This window comes from Mytilus trossulus, chromosome 7, assembly GCF_036588685.1.
Source record: "Mytilus trossulus isolate FHL-02 chromosome 7, PNRI_Mtr1.1.1.hap1, whole genome shotgun sequence".
NCBI lineage: Eukaryota > Metazoa > Mollusca > Bivalvia > Mytilida > Mytilidae > Mytilus > Mytilus trossulus.
The window spans coordinates 48,052,640-48,079,094 of NC_086379.1; the positions used below are offsets into that span (position 1 = coordinate 48,052,640).

Consider the following 26,455-nt stretch of genomic DNA (forward strand, 5'->3'; position numbering starts at 1 on the left):
TTTTTGGTGGGGTTCGTGTTGTTTATTCTTTAGTTTTCTATGTTGTGTCATGTGTACTATTGTTTTTCTGTTTGTCTTTTTCATTTTTAGCCATGGCGTTGTCAGTTTGTTTTGGGTTTACGAGTTTGACTGTCCCTTTGGTATCTTTCGTCCCTCTTTTATATTCAAATCACCACATTAAGATGACTTCTCGTCCTGATATGCATACAAAATTTGCCACTGGACGCCGAACACAAATTTGACCGAAATTTCTTGATGTATTGGTCAATTTTAAGAGTTTTGTTAAGTTTTTTTTAAACAATACTGTCAGCACTTTGTCAACTATATTCTGTTTGTGAAATGATCATAAAGTGTACATGTCTGTCTGGTAAGTATTTGAACTTTACCTCATTTTCATGGTTCATGATTGATCCATGTTAGTTTTTCATGGTTCATGATTGTTCCATGTTTACTTAGTTTTTCATGGTTTGGCCTCTTGAACAACTAAGTTTGGTTTATGGAATTTTTGTATGCTGTACATGTCTGTCTGACAAGGTTTATCTGACCTTGACATCATTTTTATGGTTAATCAGTCAAATTTTCTAGAAGTCCTGGTAAAGACTCTTTCTTATATACTTTGAGCAGTATGTCAACATCCAAGGGGGGCTAACTGTGCACCACTTATTGCGGACCTGTTTTTGTATTGTTATGAGTAACAATTTATGACAAGAATCAGCAAAGACCCATGGAAACAACATCTGATTCAAAAATTAAACAATACTTTTAGATATTTGAATGATATATTTATGAGTGTCCGTTCATTTCAAAATAGCGATGGTTTTTTCATTTAGATACTTGTTGAAAGCCTGCATTTAGATACTTTCAACACGTATCTAAATGGTTGTAAGATACATCTAGATACTTTAGCGAAGTATCTAGATACCTTTTTCCATTTAGATATTTTCAACAACCATCTAGATACTTCTTGAATTTATCTAGTTACTTTTAATTAGTATCTAGTTGATTCGCACAAGTATCTAGATGCTTCCTATAAGTGTCTAGATGCTTCGTACAGGTATCTAAATGCTTCACACAAGTATCTAGATGCTTCGCTAAAGTATCTAGATGCTTTGTACAAGTATCTTGATAGTTTTAATTAGCATCTACACTAGTTACTATGACTATCTAAATGCAAATAGTTAAACTGAATACAAATACTTTTCAATTTGCTTTTAACTATGTAGAGTTTTCGACCATCTAGATACTTCAACGAAGCATTTAGATACTAACACGAACTATCTAGATACTTTTGCGAAGCATCTAGATACCTGTGCGAATCATTTAGATAGTTGTGCGGAGCATCTAGATGGTTATGCGAAGCATCTAGATGGTTATGCGAAGTATCTAGATGGAACCATCGCTATTTTAACATGAACGGCCATTCATATTATGAGGCTCCCAATAATGACGACTACAGTATGTATACTAAAGAAACTTATCCTGTTGAACTTACTTTAAACAAAGCTAATACTAACAATGACAATTAATGCATGGGAAGCTTAATACAAAAATTTATGATAACAGAGATGATTTTTTCATTTCCTATCGTTAATTATCCATTTTAAGATGGTGACGTTCCCTTGTCATCAATCCATCTTATGGTGTTTACATATTTCAACTTGTACGATTCGCTCGTTTATGTCACAACGTATTCGATTTTAGCGAGAGAAATTTATGTATTACTGAAAAATTATTACACCAGGGTTTTCGATATCATAAACTACTTAAAACATTTACTAAATTCTATCATCGGTATAAGGACATCATTCGTAAATATAACTCAACATGCAGACATCTTATACGTTCGGGTATTTCACATCCAATCTTTTATGGTAATATTCTTTACAAAGCACACACATGTCAGTATTCACCTCAAAGTTAACAAAACCTTTAAGCAGTCTTATTAAGAAGGGATATAGTTACGATACTGTTGTCAGCTCATTAAAGATTGCATATTTTGGCTTTAATATTGATTCGCTTATAGGGTATTTGCATCGGAATTAAACAGATTTATTCTAAAACCAGTTGTTGGCATGACACGGGTTATATTTTTCTCATATATTTTATGATGGTATAATACTAAGCCCATAACAGGAGGGATTGTTTCTGATATTCATATGATGAAGACATAATTTTTCAATCAGTTAAATTGAGGTCTGGAGCTGGCATGTCAGTTGTTATTCATGTATTATTCTCATTTTGTTTATTTTCTTTTGTTTCCTATTCTGACATCGGACTCGGACTCTTAAACTGAGTTTGATTGTGCGTCTTGTGTCATTTTTAATTTTTGTTCCTCGTGTATAATTCATGTTTAGTATGACGTCCATTATCCCTGAACTAGTATACATATTGTTTAGGTGTCAGCTGAAGGACGCCTCCGGTTGCGGGAGTTTCTCGCTGCATTGAAGACCCATGGTGGCCTTGGACTGTTGTCTTCTGTATGGTCGGGTTGTTGTCTCGTTGGCACATTCCCCATTTCCATTCTCAATTTTATTTATTTAGTTATTGGTTCGCTGCGATATATATAATAATAGCAATTATTTTGTGATGCGGCGTTAAGCAATCCCCAAGCAATCAATTACTATAAGGTAATATGACTTGAATCAAAATATCTACTTCGTTATTTTACAGAAAACCAAAACGTGGACGAACAAAGGATAGCGGGCTCGAGTCAGAATCAGAAGATGAAAATTACACTCCAAGAAAACGATCTCGGGATCGTAGAAGAAGAACGCCATCTCCAAGAAGACATAGGCCAAGGTCGCGTGACCGTCGACGTAGAACACCATCTCCAAAAGATGAATGGAACTCTGAAAACTATGACAGGAAACAGAAGGAGAAGAAACAAAAAGACAAGCAAAGCAAGATGCCGACAGACAGTGAAGACGATTCAGATGATAGCACAGAACAAAAACAACAGAGGAGACGGAATCGACAAATTGCAGAATTATTCTAAAATAACTATAAAAAAAACATTTTACAAAGATACAACACTGACAGCTGCTTTATGAATTTAAAAAATTAATTGCAGTCGATCAAGGAATTTCGTTGCACAAAAATTGTTGGTCGAACAAAACAGATTCGAAGACGAACGTCGGATATTTGTGTTCGGAAATATACATAAATCCGTTCATTAGTGCGTGGACACGCGAAAGGTCAACATCATGTTGTCTTTGGACTTTTGCAGTACTTGCTTTTCTTTTTTATCGATATAACTCCTGTAATACTAAGTACCAAAATTGGTGTAATATGTAACGGCTTAGAAAAAGCAAAACACGACGTTAAACTACTGCCCGCAATGTAGAACTAAAATAAGTGTCTCATATTATCGACAAAGCATGTCTTTTGAATGATTGTTTCTGTTTCTGTTTTTGTTTGTTGGTTTGTTATTTTGGGTTTGTTTTGTGTGTTTTGTAAATGCTGACATCATTCCTGTATTGGAATTAACACGAATAAAATTATTTGATTTGATTAATTTGATATACTTTGTTTGATAATGTACCTACCAAATAAAACATTCTGTATGTATTAGAGTGAAACCTGTAAGCTGAGGTCATAACTGATAAAGGGGACTGGCCTCCTAATTTCAGAGATATCGAATAGCCTTGTTTTAGATGTAGAAAAACCCATCATATATCCTGCTCTTCCAACATAAATATTAAAAAAAAACATTACTTTGACACTATGTCTTTAGGTACTGCATATTTTCTTAAGGCTAATTCATATTATTAGGAGGCCCTGCACGTGGCTTAGGAGTTGAAGATGAAAATTTCGAACTGACAGCAAAAAAAGTATTATACTCAAAATTAAGATAACTGAAGGAAAAGAATGGGTAACAAACACTACGACGAAGCAGTAACAGAATACCCTTCCGCAGCAGAAAAATAATGCACATTGATAAAAATTAGTCCAGAAAAACTGAAATATTTTAGTATGCCCCTCAGTATTGTGTAACCCACTAACGTTCTTTGATTGATTATTGTTTGCTTAATGTCCAGTAGCAAACATCTTACGAATGTATCTTTGGATAGACTAGAGATGACCAAGGACTTAATTCAATCCCATGTCTATCGCATAGTACATGATCAGTTCTTTTTTGTCTCGTGTAAAGAAAGTGCCAAGCTCTTTGCACGTAAAATACCCTTACAACTCTTTGAGGGCCCGTAGTAAGGCAAAATTTCTGTCCCTATCCAATATACCCTCATTTTCCGGTGGCAGTCGAAATTTCCCCGACCATCATCCTAATGGCCTCTATTGTGACAAGACCTACCTATTATATTTATTGTGAACTTGTTCTCGTCCTGAATATGCATGAAATATTTGCCACGGGACGTTAAGCAACCAACAATCAATCAATCAATCATCAGTTCTTTTCACATTATCTTGGAAGACTTATGTCAGAATATCACGTAGAACTGTTTAGTAGGTTAACCTCAACTTGCTCTTCATATGTTCTTTCAGACTAAACATGATCCAGTGTTTTGGCATTTTTAAAGGCTGACGTTTATCAGCTGATATTTTATTATTTAACCCAACACAATATATTCATTGACCACTATTTGACCAAATGTAAATGTAAAAAATATACACAAATAAATGTTTCAGTAGAACATATCTTACATGGCCTGGAAATGACCTTGTAAGTTTTAATGCCATTTGGGAATCATTCACCTCTCTTTCACAAGGTAAATACTTTCATACACAGCAACTTCCCAATACTTAGAGCTACCACATTATAGCTAGAACATAACAAACAAATACTCAAGTGAAAGCAAGCATTCACTATGGACTTTTAGGTTCATTCAGTTACATCCTAACAACATATTTCTGAAACAGCTTGTCACAAGAATGTGAACACATGTATGTTTTTAAATGAATGCCATAGGAATTTATAGGCAGACTTTTTTTGTGTGAAGTATATCCTGTTGCAATTTTCACCATAATATCACCTCAATCAATCTTACTACCAAGTTATTTTGTGAAACTGACTCCAGTTACTAAGCACTTTTATCAAAGACAAAACAACAAGTTATTTATTGATGACAATTTAAATAATTCTAAATTGGACAAAGAATTGGGAAAGAGAAATAATTTGAAATTGAGGACACCTCAACAAAAAGTAAAAATTCAAAGATTTCTACCATTTTCTCAAACTTGACAGACATTTCTAGCTCTGGCATAAATGATATAGTTTCAAGGCTTTTACAGATTTCATTTAAAGAAGTGGAAGCCCGTCTTCAACTTGCAACCTTTAAAAAGTTTTGAACTGTACCAAACTTGCATAGATAACAGGCAAATGTTTGTTTTTCTGTGTTTTAAAACCACTCTTAAGCACCACTTTTTGGCTATTTCATGGTGCCCAGTTTTTATTGGTGAAGGAAGCCCGAGTGCTCATGGAAAACCACCTCATCTCCGACCTTGGATAGGAAAACTGAGTATCTTAGTCAATTTGGATTGAAGTCAAGTGCATCTGCACGAGTTGGTTTCAAACTCACAACCTCAGTGTTAACTGGCTACTGATTACAGAAGAAACTACTTAGACCACTCAGCAACTGAGACCCTTTCAGGCAAATGAAGAGATGACTATATACCAACACAAACTTTGTTGTTGGGGTCTGATTGTTATTTAAATTCTTCTTTTCACAAAGCTTGTAGAGCACATGATAAAAGACATAATATTCCAAAGCATGTCATAAATTACCAATTAATCATTATAGTAAATCAATTAACAAACACATAGAGCTTCATAAATATTTTATTTTACTGTACAAATTCATATTTTAAATTTAACATCTATTATACAAATGGAATGCATCATAAATAGTATAAAAATATCAATATACATCATGTAAGGACGGACTTAAAACATACCAAATAGCATTTTACATTTTATATTTCTTGTTCTTGTATGACACATTATCTACTGGGTATATATTTTTTATGGAGGAATATAAAATGTCTACTGTAAGCTTTAAGTTTCGTACTTGAGTTTTGTAAAAATTGCATCGCTTTAACATATTTGTAGTTTTAGAACCCAAAAATAGGAACTCAAACAATTAGCACAAGTATAAGAACCTTGAAAAGACAGAATTTTAAATACAACATACATCATTAACAAACAAGAAAACAAAAGAAATTTATACTTCTTACAAAGAATGCCATTTTTATGAATTGTATTAGTTTATCAAGATTTGTTCTTGTTCCATGAGAAATGAAAATAACGCCTTTTAAGTTAAATGTCTCCATAGCTGAGGTGAACTGAGTACTATCTCTGAAAAGGTCCATAAAAGACTGAAGCTGATTGGGGATATAAACATTCAGGCACTGTTAGTATTGTGTTGCAGCTTAACCTTTCTTTAAAAAAACATATTATCTTTGTAATATGTGCACAAGCATTAATAAACACCCATGCAGTTATTGTATGTTTAAAAATAGGTTTCAGCCAAGCAAATTGTCTCTGTATACTGCATTTTAGTAGATCATCATAATTATATCATCTTTAGCTTTATAAATGGTAGAGGTATTCATTGCTAAAACAAAAATTCCAAGGGAAGTATGACAGAAAAATTTCTATTGGTCTGCTTTTATATAAAACAAATGCACAATAAACAAGAATATTACAGCATCACAGCTTTGTATTAGTAAAATCAATGGATATTATTTTTACTACGGTACTCAAAAAGTCGCAATTATCATTTTGTAAAATACTGAAAAATTCTTTTTTGAAAGGTCTTTAAATAAATTGATTACCCTTTTTTGTCAATTTTCATAAGTGATCATACAAAAACCAAGTAATATCTGCTTAATTTTTCTGCCCTCACTTCTTCATTTTATTGCTATCACTGAACCTTGAAAAAAAATCTGTTACAACATTGAAACTGCATAGTTACTTAATTGCTGTATGTCTATGTTGAAGTAGATGTGTATTGACAAAAAAAATGAAGTAAGATAAGATCTTCATTACCCAAATGTTTTCAAGGTTTAGAACAATGTGGTAACATGAATTTGAATATAAATCTTTTACAGTAAGTCTCCCAAATAAAACAGTGTTCAACAATTAAATATCACAGTTAACAAGAACACCTCAAGGCAGAGGGACTAGGTTGTCTTTGGCCCATTTCTTCATGGTCCGTACAATGTACTCTACTTGTGGATTACTGGTGTTCCGTAACATGTTGATGACATCACGTAATGTATCCCTACAAATTAATTAATATACTACTTGTTAATACTATAGGCAAAAAGCATGCAATATATAGTTATCTTTTCTAACTTAAAACCTAAGTGTTTCATGCAAGTTAGTACACTCATCCACTATGCAGACTTGAAATTAGTCATTCAAATATACTCAAGATTTATACAAATGTTTAAAATAATAAATTTATTCTATATTTTTTTAATTTGAGGCCATAAGGTTACCAACAAACTTGTAACAAACTCTTAAAATTGTGCAAATTATATAAATGACTACTTAAATATAATTATAATTAATACTGATTCTGATAATGCAGATAATATATGTAAGTGATCATGCATATAATATATATTTATATCCATGTTGTCATAAAAATATGTAAATATTGTAATATAATACCATGGCACAAGTTTACAGTTTTATTGTGGACTGATAAGTTTTACTTTTGAAAAATTTTACAACAACTAACTCATAACAATTTACAACTTTAAATAAAATACTCTTCTAATCTAGTTGCAAAGATTAAAAATGTACTAAGGCATAAAAATGACAACACAATATAGGTGTACAATAATACATTCAAACTGGTTCTGTATTATCCTTTGCCCATTTTTTCAGTGTCCTTATTACATATTCTGCTTGTGGATTATTTGTATTCCTCAACAGTTGAATAATTTCACGTAGTTGTTCTCTGCACAGATAAAGGAAAAATTTTGCTTATTTGTTGACACATTACATCATGCTTCGCTTAGACTTCTTCCTTGAAAGTATTTGACAGACACTTTATTGTCAATTCACCATTCTTACCTTTCTATTACTCTTTTTTTATTACTATTGTATTTTCAAATTTGCAATTTCATAGAACTATGATATAGGTCTTTGTGTGTTGTAAAAATCTAGTTACTCTTCTATCTTCAAGGTTCAGTATGTACAATTCATCAATTTGGAACTGAGTTATTTTTATCACTGTATACAGCATTGTAAGAATTGTTAAATTTCATAAATTATTAAATACTGCTCTTGATTTTTTTATGACCAATTAAAATGTATTGATGGACATATGTTTGGAGATATCCTCTGATCATCTGTTTGATAACAGTGGTTCTATCAAGGTACCTCAGCTTCCTCCGCCAATTAAATCTTGAAGCCATGATGTAGTCAATAGCTGTAAAAGTGGCTTTAAATGCCAACAATCAATCAATAAATCAATCAATTGATTTGTTTGATTATTTAAATATTTGGTGTTCAACTTTTTTTGTAACAAATTCTATAGTTTACTGTGTTAATTGCACGGGGGGGGTCTCTTCCTATATAAAGGTATATACATATGTGCCGCTGGAATGGGTCCCTTTTTTGATCCGTCAAATATATCAATGGGGTGCAATTTTACCGAGGAAATATATCAATAGGTAGTAATTGACCGATTGTATATGCATATAGGTACTATTTGAGCTGATAAATGTATGAATGGGTTATGATTTCGCTGTGAAATATATGTATAGGTAGGGATTTCACAATTATTCAATATATGAATGGGGGGTGTTTTTAAAATCCCAGCTGCACACCTGTACCCAAAATCCCATGTTGAGACCCCCCCCTGGTTAATTGATGACAAGAAGTAACAAACACTGCAAGAAGAAACTGATATTGATATACAAACCTAGGTTCATGTCCAGCTATAATCATCTGAAAAACACCCACACAAGCCCCTCTCTTGCCTTCCCAGTACTCAGGATTAGGGTCTAGTCTCTCTAATACGTCAAATGCCTTAGCTGCATAGTAAAATTGCCCCATCTACAGTATAAGAATTAGTTATAAATCATTATGGAATTGTTTTGTCATCAAAACACAGAATACTAAAATTTACCTTTTTTCAACCAAGGATGCAAATGAGCAAACAGGAATTAACCTTTATTGTAAAATTGAAAATGGGCTAATATTATATTGCATATATCATGCATACTAAAAATGTACTACCCTGTAAAGATAAGTATTATACCTATTAATTGATAAAATTTAGTGATTGTCAACAAACTTGTCATCATTTATTGAATTAAACTTAGTCTTTATCATGAAATGATAATTTTAAATTAACAAAAATCAGTTCTAGACTCCTTAAAATTATGAAATTCAAATTACCATAATGAAGAAACTTGAAGGCAATTGATGACTTTTTTTTTTTTTGAATATAAGAATCTGCAGAAATGCAGAAATTCTACCATACCAAATATTACTGATCTTTCAAGTTTTTGAACTTCTTTAATGCTATACCTTGTAACAATCATTAGCTATAAGTTGTAACAAACTAAATGATTCTCCTGATGTCTCCATCTTCAGGTACAACTCCCAGGCTAGTCGGGCCTTTCTGTTCATTATATCTAGAAAAATATTCATATTTTTTTTTATTTCATATGTAATGTGTCTTTGTTTTGTTTTTGTGTTTATACAATAATTGAAAAGTGTACTATCATCTATTGTTCCAAAAAAGACAATCATTGAACAGTTTTTTACATATATGTATTTTTCAAATTATCAAACCAAATTCTCATCATATCATTTTTTACATGTAAAACACCACTAACTACATCCTGTTATACTGTGATTTATTTATTGTGAAAATACCATTGTTAACATGGATTCCTTTTACAAAAATAATTATTTTCTAGTTGGTTGATTACTATATATTTGGTTGCTCATGGCTTTCTGAACTCTTCTGGTTTTATCAAATCAAATGTACAAAATAACAGAGCCCTAAATAGTTTGTAGGAGGCATAGATAGGATGCTACAGTATACTCTGAAGTACTTACAACATCTTGCTAACCAACTGAGATATGTGTAGTCATTCTTTGTCTTCTCACTTTGTATCAATAAAAACACCTATAAAATATCAAACATTTATGAGCAACTATATTTATATAAATATAATATAAGACTTCCATAGACTGTGTGGATTAAGGTTGTTGTCCCTGGATCATTGGTAGTGTTTGGTTGTGATTACATTATTTTAAAGTTGATAAACATTTCCTTATTTCTTAGACTCACCATTTCAAGTCATACTTAAGTGTATCTTGATTAAGGGTTTTAAAAGCTCATTTCATATCCGTATTTAATAAATCAGATATACATATATATTGACCTAAAAATAAGCATCCATTAATGTAAAGTGGTCCATTTTAACAGACTAAAATTTATCGATTTAAATTTCTAGTACAAAACTGGTTAGCAATGTTTTCTATAGCTTATATATTAACTTTTTTCTTGTCAACTATCATAAATCTTTATAAAGACCAATTATACTCAAGCAAAATATCTTTTGTGAAGTTAAGATTTCAATCCTGCAATGATCAACAGTAAGCACTTGTGGAAATTCCCATCTTCAAAGTATTATACACCATGAGTAACATCCCAGCAATAAATTAAACCTTTATCTATTGGCTAAATGAAGATTACCTCTTCTGCCTCTTTAAAGTTTCCTACAGCTGCCTTGGCTTGAGCATAATTAAAGTTGAAAGTGTCATCATTGTAAAAGTAACTCTACAATACAATAAATGCTCAAGTTAATGATCAATTTGATTTTTATATTTTTATACAGTGCAACCTGTTTAAACTGAACCTCTTCAGGTCTTAAGATTTTTGTTCGGTTTTGGCTGATGTTCGGTTTCATTAGGTTCACAACACACATAATTTCATATGATGGTGCTTACAAACATATTTGGTTTATACAGGTTTTTAGTTTATACAGGATTTGGTTTAGTCATGTTTCACTGTATCTGTTAATAAGTCGAAAAATAGTACATGTAGTAAAATAAGTAGTTCAACAATATTGATGAATATCCTTCTTTTTGACTGCATTTGAATTTTATCTCTATACTTATAATGAAACTTGCAAGAACCTTGAAAAAATAATTTCACATTGGATACTTTTTCCAACAAACATTATACATGCTTTGGAAAATAAAACTGAATTCTAGGTATGAGAAAGAATAGATTCACATGAGTTTCAATACTCGGACAATTATTTGAACTGATATAATAATTATATTTTCATTTTATAGGTTTTCATTTGTTGCATCATTATAACAATGTATTTAAGAGTTGAAAAACTAATTGTGTAATTTTAGTTTATCACAGCATATTTTTTTTTTATCTTTTTTGCATTTTTTCCCCATTTTCACAGTGTATTCAAGGACACTCGCTTCCTTACTTACAATAATATATATATAATAAGAAACAATTTTAGAAAAATCATCATACCTTAATAGAGTTTAAATATATCAATACATCTTCAAACTGTTTTAACAAAAAGAAACAGGATGACATACACTGCCTGCCTGGGATGGTATCTGAAAAAGATCAATAAGTATGTATAATATCATGTCAACAATATAGACACTATGTAGGTATAACAACAAACATGAAACATAGGTTATTTCTGATACCAAAGTTCACTACGTCACTTCAATTGGCCTTGAAAATTTTGAATCTTGTTTATTAAGAAGCTTCTATCCAGATGTTATTTCATGATAATGAAAAAAAGCTTTTGTTCAAATTTTTTAAAATTCTAAGTTTGTTTGACTTGACTGGTGTCAATGAGACAGCAACCAATCAAGAAAATTTACTACAAGACAATGGTAGAGTGCCATATACAGTCTCAATAAGTCGCTGGTCTCGTCTGGCATACTAAATTATAATCCTGGTACCTTTGATAACTATTTAAGTAAAGATGTAATAAAGAAAAGTGTAGAATTTATTGGCCTTCACAGCAAATACAAAAAAAAATTAACATGTTGACACAGAGATATGTCTCGCCTTTTGGGATTAAAATTCAGAAAAAGAAAATGTGATGGACAGCAACATTGCTAATTAATTATAAGTTGCTGGACCATGACAAAGAGGGCAGTGTGCCAAAATGATCATCAGACTTAGATGTTCTGATCTTAGTGTGTTTGATTCCCCCGCTGCTGGAAAAGCAACACCTATGTCTCACCTTCAGCCCCTCTCATAGCAGGCGAGACATTAACTGAAAGTAAACAATAAATCAACAATAAATTTTCTTACGTACTCTGTATATAATTCTGCAGTCCTTAAGAAAAAACAAACCACTTTTATCATTAATATTATAAAAATTACATTTGAAAATTAATTATAAATTCAAAGTTGCTGGACCATGAACTATGGGGCAGGGCCTAAAAATGGTTGACAAACTGATATAGAACAGCAATAATGACTGTTCCTTTGCTTTTTGTGTTTAATAAGGCATATACTGATTTAGTTTAAGGGAAGGATGGATATCCCATATATATTGTAATGCAACTTTATAGAAAATATCATTGCTTATCAAGAGTAGTTTCTATCATTGCTTATCAAGAGTAGTTTCTATCAAACTATCTTGAGCAGAAAACATTATTGAAAATTGCTTATTATTTGAAAGTCTGTGGACCAAACCTAGGGGGCAGGGCCTTGAAATAGTCCTCAAACTGATATGTTATGAAAGTAATGCAACTTTATTAAAAATATTATTAATCCGTCACAGGAAGTTCCCATCAAACTAAGAAGTCTACAGTCTACACTGCCAGAAAAGCAACGTCTATGTCTCGCTTTCCACCACTTGCGTAGTTTTTTAGACTTAAACAACTTGCGAGCAGGCCTGTACATAGTTATAAATAGTTTCAACATTTTTATCAAATACACACCACATTCACTGGCTGAGCCACCCACTAACTGGAAATACTGCTGAGCTATCTTCAAATGTTCTCTCTGAAATTAATAAGACATTTTTGAAAGTTTGTTGTAAAATTGTTTTAACTGATTTTCAAAAAGATTCTAATTTTCTTTTTTATCTTTTACTTGATAAATGCAAAAATGGAATGCTTTTAATGGAACTTTTGATGAAAATTAGTGCAATATTTAAATGTGTCAAAAACCAATAACACTACAGGTCATCCATATTTCTCAATTACAGTAGCTTAAGTTGATAATAGATATATTAGAAAGAAGGAAAAAAGTTGACAAAAAAATGAAATTTGATAAAATTTGGATTTGTTTGCAATTTAGTAATTTTCTAAATTCTACATAGGATGTTTTTTTTTTTTACTTTGAGAAATTTCTACAATAATTGATTATTTGAAAGTGAAAAACAAGACACGTTTTAATTACAAAACTCAAAACAACACTTCAGCAGATTTAAAATTTCTTCCAACAAACTATGAGAAATTTTACAAACATGAAAACTTAGGTATGCAATAATGTGTCAGACTTCCATGGCAGGCTGTGAGTCTTTTAAAATAAACTCTCCTAAAGATAATCGATCAGTTTTATAATATAGTAATTGGCAGTTTTGTTAAAATTCTAGCATATATTGGGTCAGCCCCTTTCTGATAGCCTTTTGCCCTGAAGTAAAAGATTTATGACATTTCAAGACCTCTATTCACCAAACACCTCTATTTACCTATATTTGAAAACAGCCCAAGATTAATATAGAACTCTATGATTAACAAGTATCAGGACCTAAAGTTTGGGAAATCCTATTTGTGAATTGCACACACCAGAATATCAATGAGATATATGAATGACCTGTTAAGGAATTGTTTGTGTTCCAATATAAGGGTAACAAAAACTATTCGCAACTCACACATTTATATATATTCTTTGTTAAAAAAACAAATATTTGATGATTAAATTTTCTCATTTTTTTTAGTACTAGTAGAATAATTTGAACAAACTGGAATAAAATTTTCTTCATATAAAATTAAACTTTTTTTAATATTTCAGATGAAATGCTTTTCTTTAAATGAATTAGTAACTTTAGTTTGTGCCAAGATGTGTGTTAATTCAAAAGGACTCTTTCTTACCACTGTTGAATCATCCTGAATAAATAACATTTCACTAAATCTTAGTAAAAGGGGTGAAAAAGAGTGAATTCTAGAACACATTTTTGTCAAAATGTATTTAAATCTTTAAAGGAAAAAAAACTACGTCAGTGCATTCTAGTTTGTGATTTACATAAATTTACTAGTAAAATGAAAATCAAGTATTGTATGGGATATTTTTTTCTAAAGAGGCTTCTATCCCAAATAATGAAATCTGCAAGACTAAACACATCTAATGACTACAATATCTGAGAAGCCAAAGAAGGAACCAAAAATTAGCAAAAAGTACCAGAAAATTGGTATAAAAAGCTACACTTCAATTTCCTTTATAAAATCTGATACCTTCGTTTCAACAGGAGCACCACTTCCTTTTTCTTTCTGAGTAGGTTCCTATTTTTATCAATGCATTTTTTAATAATAAAAGATCATTTTGATTTATTTTTAGCAGGTTATCATCTAAGTAAACAGAGTTCACAAAAGATAAATCTTCCAGCCAAATTCAAGGCAGCACAACAAAGACTGAAGACTATATGTTTTTATACATGTTCAATAGGAAAGACTTACACGGTCTGAATATGTCAGAAGAAAAATTACTTTAAAATGACATAGTTTAAATCTGAATTACAATGGTAAATAACTATTAATAAGCTATTACAATATATAACACTTGGTTAGAATTTACCTAGAAAAATATGTTACCAAGCAACTCATAAAGATAAAGCACTTACTGATCCAGATTCTTGTCCTAAAGCAGCATTTACCACACCCTTTAATATGTATTCTTGTGGGGTTGTTGGCTCTAAGTCTTTAATCAAGTTGTATGCTTCTGTTACATCATCTGAAATATAAGCATGCCATGCAGGATTGTTCTTCGATCTATTTTTATTTAATTTCATTTCACTGTTTGCTATTGTATTTTAGGACAATTTAATACACCAATAAGAAACCTCCTTTTGAAGTTTAGTGTGATGTCCATTTTTTACTTAACTGGTACACACTTTTATTTAGGGGCCAGCTTAGGACAACCTCCAGGTGATGTTCTTGCTGCGTTGAAGATCCATTGGTGACCTTCAGCTGTTATCTGCTCTTTGGTCTGGTTGTTGTCTCTTTGACATATTCCCCATTTCCATTCCTAATTTTGACCTCTACTATTGTTAATATGAATTTCAACACTAAGAGGTTAAACTTATCTCATTTGGATGAGGAAAACATAAGGTAGTGTGGAAAAGAAAATAGGTGGGATGGTCTGACGGTCAAGGGCAAAAATTAATGCCCCTTTTTCCTAAACTGGGGCATGACAAATTTGTCCAAATACCAAGTAAAACTCCAGTCAACAAAAATAAAGGGCCATAACTTTAAATGGTGAATGGTGAATCTGAAATGACCTTTAATTTACAGGTAACACATATAAACAGACTGTAGCATTGACGTTACATTTATGTTTTTTTTTGCAGTCTAAAATTATGTTATTACCTTGTTTTAAGTAATAAATAACTAAATTAAGTCTGGCTTCAGGGATGACATCTATCAGGGGAGGTAATACTTGTAATGATCCTTCTCCTCCACGGAATACAACCTAAAATATAAATAATCTGGTAAGAAAGAATATGAACAGCAAGATATAATGCACAAACTATGTTTAAAATGCCTGTACATTCAAATGAGTGCTGACCAAACTTTATATGTATTGGACTTCAAAATGTAAAAGGTACCATACTTTAACATTTATGAACATTATGAATTACTATGAATAAAAGTGAAAGTGAAATTCATTTCTACATCTAATAGAGAAGACATTCTTGTTTTTAAAATAATAATGTATCATCAACATTGAGTATTACGATTAAATAATGCTTTTATCGTCATTAAGCTTCTAAGAACTTATACAAGCTATTTTTATCAAATGTTTTATGTAAATGTTTCCATATTTAATTTATGTTTTACAGCAGCATTTCATGCAATTTTTCTTTTATAAAGATGATTACGAATACGTTGTACATTCCCCATTTTAATTCTCAATTTTATTGTTCTAGATCATTTTGGGTTCAACAACTTGATGTGATGCTACATTCACATCATGAAGACAATGACTTACCAGATTATGTTTTATGAGATCTCTAGCAAACACAAATGATGGTGAGGCCATTTCCTGTAAACTCTTTAATTCTGCCTATAAATATATAAATAATAGTTAAGGATAAATATCACTTTGACATTATAAAATGATATTAAGTTAGTTTATATTAAAATAAAGGAGATGACCGACTCAAGATTTTAATAGTAACGTTAAATAATAAAAAGTCTAAAGAACAAGCACAATACTGTTATTCTTTTGATTAAAGAGAAAACCGTTATTTTTGTATGTGACCGGAACTTTCAAATAAATTTTACAATTAATGCTTAGACAGAATTTTATTTTCAGATGCAGGATTATCTTGTGCATTGAAGACCCACTGATGGCTTTTTGGCTGTTATCTGATGTTTGGTTTGGTTGTTGTCTCTTTGACATATTCCCCATTTCCAGTCTCAATTTAATCATCTAATTAAAACTCATAGTAATGAAAACATTGATAAAAGAGTTAAGTACTGCATCACCAGTCCTGTTAACCTTTCCATCTTATATAAATCTGAAATAACAAGTAAACTGCGAGCTACTGCTCACTGATGATACCCCCGCCGCAAGTGGATAATATTAATAGTGTAAAAATATGCAAGTGTTCGGTAAACCGGAAGTTGTCGAGTGATGAATCTGAAAACGCATCACACGGTATAGCTGACCTATATAAATCCTGAAACAAAATTTCAGAAATCCTTGTATTGTATTTCCTGAGAAAAATGTGACGAAAATTTTCAACTTAGCTATCATGTGTAAAATCATACAAGTGTTCAGTTAACAGGAAGTTGTCAAATGATCAATCTGAAAACGCATCACACGGTATAGCTGACTTAGATAAACCCTGAAACCAAATTTCAGAAATCCTTGTATTGTAGTTCCTGAGAAAAATGTGACGAAAATTTTCAACTTGGCTATCATGTGTAAAATCATACAAGTGTTCGGTAAACAGGAAGTTGTCAAGTGATCAATCTGAAAACGCATCACACGGTGTAGCTGACTTAGATAAACCCTGAAACCAAATTTTAGAAATCCTTGTATTGTAGTTCCTGAGAAAAATGTGACGAAAGTTTCATGGGACGGACTGACTGACTGACGGACGGACGGACAGAGGTAAAACAGTATACCCCCCCTTTTTAAAGCCGGGGTATAATAACCAGCCTTCAGGATTGCAGCTTAAGCTTCAAGTTCAAACACTATGAGTGTACCTACCTCTGCAGCCTTTCCATTGTATAATCTAAAATGATTACAGGCTTTCAGGTTCAATGCTATAGCACTGTCTGGGTACTGTTGTAAATATACTGCTAAAACTTCCTATAATAATAAAATACATACTTTCAAAATCATACAAATATTTATCTTATAATATCATAAAATGATAATAATGAATTTAAAGAAAACAAATGCATTCCAGCAGTCATTATTTATAAGCAAAGTAAACAATATCTTTCTAAATGATTGCAAGCATTTTGTGGTTTGAAAGACTTTAACCTTACAGTTAAAATGAATGTTATAAAGGAAGCTGGCAGTAAAAAAATGCTATATTCTAGTCCTGTTTGATTGGTAATATATTAAAGATGAAAACTGAACAGATATATATAAGGGCACTCCTGATATTCAATTTTGGACACAAAGAAAATGCATGTAATTAAATTATATGGAAAAATATTGTGTTGCAGGATATAATTAAACACCAAATGGAACAGAAATTTCTCTATAATATAAAGATAAACAAGTTTATTTACAATAATATTGGTGGAATTTAAATAAAAATAATTTTGGTTGCAACAAGGTTTACTTACTTGTGACACATCATAGTAGTCTAACTTGTAGTAACATAAAGCAACATATACATTTAATGCCAGGAAATCTCTGAAATTAAAAAAATCCATGAAATTCTTTCTGAATTTGATATTTTAACTGTTCAAAAATAAATATTTAAATATGAGTTTTCTTTAATGCTATGATGCTTATGTCTAACCAGAAAAATCACTGAGATAACTTCTTTACTATGAATCAGGACGATATCAAACCATTTTCATTTTGCAGTTAAATGTTAATTTTAAAGTGTTCCACAATTCATGAAACTTTGAACGTCAAAATGTGTTCTGTCTGTTATTTGTTTATAGACTTACATGACTTAAGTCTTCATAATTTTAATAGTTAGTTTCAATTAAAAAATTTGCTGTCTTTGTCAATCTAATAATTGGACTTCATAAAAAGTTTCTTTACACCTCTACATGTCTTTATTAGTTTCTAGGGGTTGCTCTCTCATTGTCATATACCTAAATGTTTATTCATGTTCACTACTACAAGTGAACTGTGTATGTTCTAACCTGTTATCTAAGAGAATACGTTTGTATATGTCTATAGCCTCTTGATAATGACTTCTGAGATAGTGTATAGATGCTAGGGATAACTGATCTTCTATTATGTCTTGTAAGTTCTGATGGAAGCCCATCAATCGTTTCTCATCACTGAACTTGTGTGATAAATGGAATAGCAATCTGTTCTGTAATCGGCTTTTAGGACCTGAAATGTAAAAGAAATCTTTTAGTTATTTTTACCTATTTTAAGTTAAAATGTGAACTGTAACAGGAAGTTTCAATTCTACAAGGTAAATATTGATGGTCTTTAGGGAAAATTGTGTTAATCTGTTAATAAAAGTAATTAGTTTTCTTGGTAATTTCAGTGAGTAGGTCTGTCTTAGATAAAACATTAATTGTTGCACTCTCACAGATATGAGCTGATTGGGTAAAAAATAATAAACTATTTTATAATTTTGGCCTTACAACTATATAGCTTTCAGTATGATATTTTTTTGCTGTCCTGACCATGCATTACATATTTTCCACTAGACATTATTCAAACAACAATTATGCAAATGGTTATTGTAACAAGGGAGATAATTCTTGTAACATAGACATTGGAAAAGGATAACACAAATAAAATCATGACCTCATAAATCATGCACAAAGGTGAAAAGTGCACACAGGTGTCTGGTGCAGGAAGTTGATATTTTTTAATTTTCTTTTGTTAAATTCAAGTGTATTTTTTTAGAAACAAAATTAGCAAACTGGAACTGTTAACATGTTTTAATGAAGATTTTGGGTTCCCATTCAATTTTAATATGCAAAACAAAGATGTGCCATATGAACAAGGATTACAGTACTTGGTATCGCAAAACCATATTGTTCTTGTTGATGTCAATTTTGAAGATCAATGATATTTGCAATAATTGGGAAACAAGTTATATGAACAGCATTGAAATATGCATGAAAGAAAGATATTCGCCTTCAATTTAAGAACAATAAGCGAACAACCAATTTTTCTGTAAATAGTCTTGATGGCTCACAAAATTGAGAAGTAATTCAGCCTAGATATTTTAGCTTAGACCAAAATAATACAGGACATTGTCAACTCTCAAAACTTGCAAGTAAATATCAAATTGGTTAGCTGTAGTCCTATTTTCATGCACAATGAATTTTGTAAGTTACTAACATAACTGGTTATTCATTTACAGAAGAAATGAAATAATTGAAAATGCAGGTTACATGCAAGTTCTGCGTATTTGCATTTATTGTATGGAACACTATAATTAAACAAACTCTAAGTTAAAGGTTTTGACCAATTATGTTGAAGTAAGGTGAATAGGATTCTTGTAAGTATGTTATTGACAGTGATTTGTCAGTGAATGAGATTCCAAATTTCTTTTAAGCAAGGTCTTAAATATAAGGCAAAGTTGAAATAGGTTTCTTCCACCAAAGAAGAAATGGAAGGGAACTGCTTATTAGATCAAATATTATACTATGTAAGTTGTTATTCAAGAAAATAAGTTAGGAGTAAAGGACATAATTTTTACTCAACCAAGATATCTGGTCCAACATGAATTCATTATATATTTCAAAATTTTTATATTATTATAAATGTTAATTTGGTGCGACCACAGATTCATGGCAATTAGAGAAACCGATTTGAAAACATACTGCTCCCTTACTTTAGTAGACAAGACATAATGAAACTTGCATAAATTATAAATAGCAGAATATGTATTTACATTTGGACCATTATTTACGATTTAAAAATTATTTTTGTCTGCTTCCTTATTAATCAATGAAAAGAGACATTATGCTGGAAATTTATACATGCAAAATTGTATATGTATTGACAATTGTTTTACATCAATTGAGGTAAATGTATTGTATATGGTTTGAGCATGCTTTGTAAAATTGTAATATTAAACTTACAGAACAAAAAATAAAGTTCAAAGCCTAAGGGCATGCTTTACATATCATTTGATGTAAAAGTTTAGGAGGTTTATATACAAGACCTTACTTACATGTATCTTATAAGGCAATATATATTTTCAACATGCATATAATACCTAAAACAGGCCTTTTTATGGACTTCTTACAACTTGTTAATAATAAATATATTCCTTAGGAATGATAACCATTAAAAAACTGACAAAATTAACTTTTCTAAAGCTGAAAATGAAATTTTGAATAACTATATAAAAAATATATATTTCATTGACATGTGACAAAAAATGCATACAAAAATAAACAAATAAGGAATTTGAACAGGTAAACACATACTTACAATACATGTCAAAAGGAACAACCGCTAAAATACAGCAACGAAAAATAGTGTTTTGCATGTAAATGAACAGAAAATAAAACTACGAAATGGGCACAGTCAATATAAAATAGTGTAGATAGTGCTATGTTAAAGTGAAACTAATAGATATTGCAAGGTGACAGATATTTTTTTACACCAAGCATCTATCATATTTATTTAGACATACAAATTTTATTTGGCACATTTAAAATTATGTACCAAATTTTGCCTGAACCACAGTGTTTACTGTATATATAATAATATATTCATAGTTTCAAATTGTCTTTATGTCTTCACACAGATAACTGTAAATCTATACAGAGGATGTTGCAATACCTTATTAACTCAACAAATATATTAAAGAGGAATGGCTACGTGCACTTTTGTATTTTAAATATTATCAGGAATGCATAAAATAAAAGTCAGAATCCTAAAACAAGAAGATAATAGTGAAAATCAAAAGTGCTACCAGCCAGTATGTTAGTGCGAAAATACACACATGCAGTATCTGAGTTAATACAGTTAAGTGGGAGAATGAAATCCATTTTTGCATGATCTATCAACACCTACATATAACATAAATCAATAAATTAAAAAGTCAGTTTATATTATGAATTCAATGACATTTCAAAAATTGACTCCTGATTACTTCTACTTTCTTTTCATTCTTTCTGACACAGAAGAAACTTCTTGTTAATCAGTTACATCATTAAATTCTTTTTAGTTTATGTCTTCCAATTTTTTTTGCAGTATATTTAATACATGTATCCCCCTCGACATACAAAATCGGTAAAGGTTCAGAACCTGAAAACTATGTTAAATAAATATAAATATTAGAAGGGAATCTGAAACAAAACGGTCAAGTTTGATAGGTTTTAGAATTTCAAAAGGATTATTATATTGTACATCTAACAACAATTTGCACATTTAATCTAATTACCCTATGTGCAAAACTTTTTTAAGAAACTGTCTACTAATAAGCATTTTCTTTTCTGTGATATTTGCTCACCTTTTTGGACTGCTCCATCAGCCTCTGGATACATTCCTAAGAAAAAATAACAGCATGCCAAATTTGTCCACAGGTCTGGATGACAGCCATCCTTCTTTGTCAATCTGCTATACTCCTGTTAGCAAGAACAAGTCATACAGAATGTAAAAACTGGTAAATTTTAAGAACAGCTTTACTCTCTCTTTCTAATATTGAATTGAATTATTCTTTTTTTATTGTGATCTTAAAATTATCTGAAAACAAAAATTCAAATCATAACAGCATGAACTCAATGTGAAACAATATCATTTATTATACTTCACGTTAAAATGCCATATTTTGATTGGCTAAGACGAGGGTGTCAATTTACTCTATCACATGGCTGAGCGGGTGACAATTTTTTTTAATGTTACCCTCTCGTCTAGACCAATCAGAAATCGATTATTCAAAGAACAATGAAGTTGTTTTTTTCTAATACCCGTAACGTTGTTATGAATGTGACGTCATAGAAAATACTTTTAGAATAAAATTAATCTGTAAAAGCCAAAAATTATAGGACATTCAGTATAATAAATTAAATAACACATAGCTGAGAGGGTGATAGAGCAGATTGGAACTCCTTGAAAAGGCATTGTCAACCTTGGCTTCGCCGCGGTTGACAATGTTTTCTCGGGGTACCAATCTGCTCTATCACCCTCTCAGCTATGTGTTATTTATATAATGTTTAAGACATTATTAATTAAGAAGACACCAATCATTATCTTATGACCCATATAATGAAATGATATTTCCATACATTAAATGCAATATCCATTTTCAGTAATAAAGAATTTCATTTAAAATTAAGTGTAAAATGAAAATTAAGGCTCATGTCAATTGCCACTAAATGGAATATCTGGTAGTAGATTATTTTAGCAGTTGCTATTTTACACACCTCCATAGACCTCTTATAATCTCCCAAATGAAATGCACAGTAGGCTATCCACATGTCAGTTTCATCATTTCCTCTACCACTGTTTCTGTTAAACTAAAAATAGAAATCATAACCTAAATACATTTGGTACTTCTTAAAGCATGTAAAGTGAATATACTCATTTTTCAAATCACTCAAATGACAAGGTCTCAAGGATGTGAAATTGGTTGGTTTAACTTGATTAAAGCTCCTTCATTTTGAAATGAAAAATTATTTTTCAACCATAGGCACACTAAGTGAACAAGTACATTTTTAACACTTACTGATTGATTTGAAACTCGACAAAACATAGTTTTAAGAATTCAAAAAGTCAGAAGATTTTGGTTCTAAAATAGTCCATGAAGTCAACTCAGGTAATTTTATAGATTGCAATGTGTTTTGTAGTCCAGCATTAAGCTTAAGATGAATGTAAGAAAGATGATAATTTTAGAAAGCTTTACATACATGACATACCTAACAATCTAAAAATTTTGGATGCGTGTTTCATTATGTTCATTGATATGCTGTTCATTGACTAGTATCTCCTTTCGTTCATTCATTTTCAAACAATATACATGTTCGTACATGTATAACAAAAAGTTTATAATATGGTTGAGTAAAAGATGGCTGCTGCAAGTCCAGTGGTGGCAATTTTTTTTATTTTTTTTTAATACTTTGTAAACATGACTTACTTCTAAAAGTGTTATTGCTCCAGTGTAGTCCCTAAGGTTTAAGAAGTCTTCAACTTTTGGTATTTTTTTCTTCTTTTTATCTGCTTCTTTGGCAGGAGTTGTAGAGCCAGGCCCAATGGCCGGCTTTGCACGTGAGAGCATCTAAAGAAAACAAAAATACATATTAATCCTACCACTTAAATGTGTCTGTCCAAATAATCAAATAAAATATAAACCTTGTATTGATGGCAGATCTAGATCTATGTCCATGGTAGTCTCCCTAAAAATATTTGACATTGTAATTGGCTTGTTCAAGTCACAAGGCTATTTAGCCTGATATTTGGTATAGAGACATTCTTCTATTGTTGACCACTGTATTTTTTATTGGTTCATTTACAATCATCTAACACTGTCCTATATTTACTGAATCAAATATTCAATTTATTCAAAATAATGAGGTTTAATTTTGGATAACAGATTTTTCTCAAGTTTCAGGCGAGTCTTCTTCCTAAGCTGAAAAGGATGTATTGAAAAAACATTTTGCATGCATATGGTCTGACATTTCAAAAGATCAATCACATAACAGTCAGGGATCTCCATGGATGAAGATTTAATAATAATAATAATAATAATCATAAATTCTATATTTAAAGAGGGTAAACTCAGTTAGTTACAATAAACTAATCTTCCCTGAGGCCCTCTAATGATGGAGGAACTTTCACCATGACAAAATCCAGTGTCTACAGCGTGTTCAAAAGTATTTCATTCCTTCATTTCCATGTAAAGGTGAACAGGCTGAAATATTGCTTACAACATTTATTTCTTTAAAAAAAATTAAGATTTTCATTAATTGTCATTAGGATCAATTCCAATGCCAAGCCTGAATTTTTTTCAAGAAGTCTGGTGACTGATAAATTGCTTTGCTTCTTGTTCCAAATACTGCCCACATTCAATATGATCAATAGTTGTGCATGATGAAAAACTGGTAAAAACAACTGGTTGAAACTTGAATATTTCAAGTGACTTGATTTAGTGATATCTTGAGGCAGTTTGTTCTAATACTTAACGATGTTTACCAAAAAGGACCATTTTCACAATCTTTGCTAAATAGTTTTAAATTTTACTCGTGATAGAGTTTAATTGGGGATGATTTATATTCCAATTCTGTATACTTCATTATTACTATGTAAAACCACAAACTATTTGCATCAAAACAATCAAGGAGAACAAATTTATCACACAAAAAATATGTATATCAAAACTAATAAAGTCCTCATACACTGTAGATTAAATGGTAGACAGGCGTAGAAGTACGATAATCTATATAATTGTGAATTCAAAGGATACACTGTGTAATAATCTGATCAACAAAATTTATTGCAATATTTTTTTTAAATAACATTCTGAACTGTTAAATTTAATTCAAAAAAAAAAGTTGGTTAAAAGCTCATTAGAGATTATGTTTGTCTATGTTTATTTACCTTGCCAACTCTAAATAAAGCTTATTCATTATTTATTTATTATTATTCTGATAAATACCTACCCCGATTGAAGCAAACAAGCTAATATTTGGCCATACAGACTTCCTTCCCATTCACAGGTAAATTTTATGCATAACTCATATAATCTTACTAAATTAAAATAATTGATAAATAGAGACAAGACGAAAAGAACAATTATTAATGACTTGAATGAAAAATTTCTCCGAGCCAAGAAAATTAGCATAAAAATTTGTATTCAAATGTTGTACAGGATTTCAGCATGATGTGAAGCAAAAATCATCTGAAAAAGATTTTTAACCCTTTCAACGCTATACACGGCATATGCCGCGATGACATACGCCGTCCGCCACTGCTATTCGCGGCATATGCCGCTATGACAACGGATTTTTCGTAAGGACTCTTAAACCATTCGGTTTTTATTCGGGTCCTCTCTAATTTTTCCTTGTATGAATCAAGGATATACAAGGTCTCATTTGCGCTTGAAATCCCGGCAATTTTTATTGTAAAATCATGCAGTAGAAGGATAATTGAAGGAAAATAAAAACAAATATTTTGACAAATGCAAATGGCGGAAATCGGAAACGAAGCTGTAAATATGGAAATATTTCAGCATTTCTATGGGGAAACTTACAACGAGGATTAGTTAAAAGGTTTCTTGTTACCTCAACGTGTTTATTACATTCAATTCGTGTGGGAAATATGATTTGATCGATCATTACGAGACGTAGAAAAAGGGGGGAAAACGGAGGTTGACTGAAAATTTTGAGAACGGAGCCACTGATTTGTGCCACGATTACATAATCCGTTGTGTATGGTGCAATGCGCTACAAAATCGAGCAATTGATGTCTTCTTTATTATATGGCAGATAAAACAACAAAATAGATGAAGACTAAAAGTAGTTTTTATTCAAAATTCAACACAAATGTAATAAATTACACCTTTTACCTGTTAATTACCTGAAAATCCAGGTAACCTGATAAAAATTTTACTGAAATAACTGCCCAACATTACAGTTCATACTCTCCTGAGCATTTTTCATGCAATAACTTTCTCTGTATCTCTTATAATAAAAAAAGATACAGCAGTCTGAAAAGGAATATACTGTTCTAATGAATGAACACACAAAAAATGCAGCAGCAGCAACCATTTTTCTATTTTTTTGTGTAGCGTTGAAAGGGTTAACATGGAAACAAGTGCGTGTGGTGCCATTTTAAGGTTTGACGTTACACCATATGTGTGCTCTTATCAAAAGGACATGCAGTTCTCATAAATTTAAATTTATCAAATACTTCAAATATGTTACCATTTTGAAATGATTTTAAAAATTTCTCCAACACTGTAAACGATTTTGTTGTCAATGAAGCTTTGCTTGGAATGCAATAACTGCGCATGCGTGTAAGTCAGTGTTAAACATTATTTTATTTCACTAATTCTTTTCTTCTTCTTTACAAGCGTTCAAATGATTCAAAGTGATAAAAGGCTTTAGGTCTCGGATCAGCACTGT

At 31.0% G+C, this 26,455-nt stretch overlaps 2 protein-coding genes across 7 annotated transcripts in view; one reads left to right on the forward strand and one right to left on the reverse strand.

Moving 5' to 3' along the window:
• The window catches only part of LOC134725188 (coiled-coil domain-containing protein 154-like), a 49,086-nt gene extending 46,053 nt beyond the window's left edge, over positions 1-3,033 (forward strand). The window contains exon 17 of the mRNA XM_063588811.1: positions 2,671-3,033. Coding sequence (XP_063444881.1) covers positions 2,671-2,995 — 325 coding nt within the window. The 3' untranslated portion in view covers positions 2,996-3,033. The remainder of the gene's footprint in view (positions 1-2,670) is intronic.
• Positions 3,034-5,776: 2,743 nt separating this feature from the next.
• LOC134725192 (intraflagellar transport protein 56-like) lies at positions 5,777-26,368 on the reverse strand. Of its 6 annotated transcripts, none has more exons than XM_063588822.1 (19): positions 26,255-26,368; positions 23,470-23,610; positions 22,760-22,852; positions 21,847-21,961; positions 20,820-20,843; positions 18,554-18,749; positions 18,020-18,089; positions 17,430-17,531; positions 16,200-16,274; positions 15,578-15,680; positions 14,833-14,942; positions 12,929-12,992; positions 12,223-12,255; positions 11,490-11,578; positions 10,686-10,769; positions 10,043-10,112; positions 9,506-9,612; positions 8,895-9,028; positions 5,777-7,238 (listed from the first exon to the last, which is right to left on the reverse strand). In XM_063588822.1, the coding sequence occupies exons 1-19, from the start codon at positions 26,255-26,257 to the stop codon at positions 7,124-7,126; spliced, it is 1,728 nt and encodes a 575-aa protein (XP_063444892.1). In that variant the 5' UTR covers positions 26,258-26,368; the 3' UTR covers positions 5,777-7,123. The 6 variants fall into 6 exon arrangements, with proteins under 6 accessions (XP_063444892.1, XP_063444894.1, XP_063444895.1 ...); XM_063588824.1 differs by lacking the exon at positions 12,223-12,255 and adding an exon at positions 12,298-12,318 and having other exon boundaries at positions 26,255-26,335; XM_063588823.1 differs by lacking the exon at positions 5,777-7,238 and adding an exon at positions 7,639-7,925 and having other exon boundaries at positions 26,255-26,337.
• Between the last annotated feature and the right edge of the window lie 87 nt (positions 26,369-26,455).

Bases quoted from the DNA above. Each gene is read 5' to 3' on its own strand.
- LOC134725192 (XM_063588822.1), bottom strand. The intron at 17,532-18,019 runs GTAAGTAAACCT...TTATTATTATAG, and splicing joins ACTACTATGATGTGTCACAA to GAAGTTTTAGCAGTATATTT. The intron at 14,943-15,577 runs GTAATAACATAA...CTTATATTTCAG, and splicing joins TATTTATTACTTAAAACAAG to ATGATGTAACAGAAGCATAC.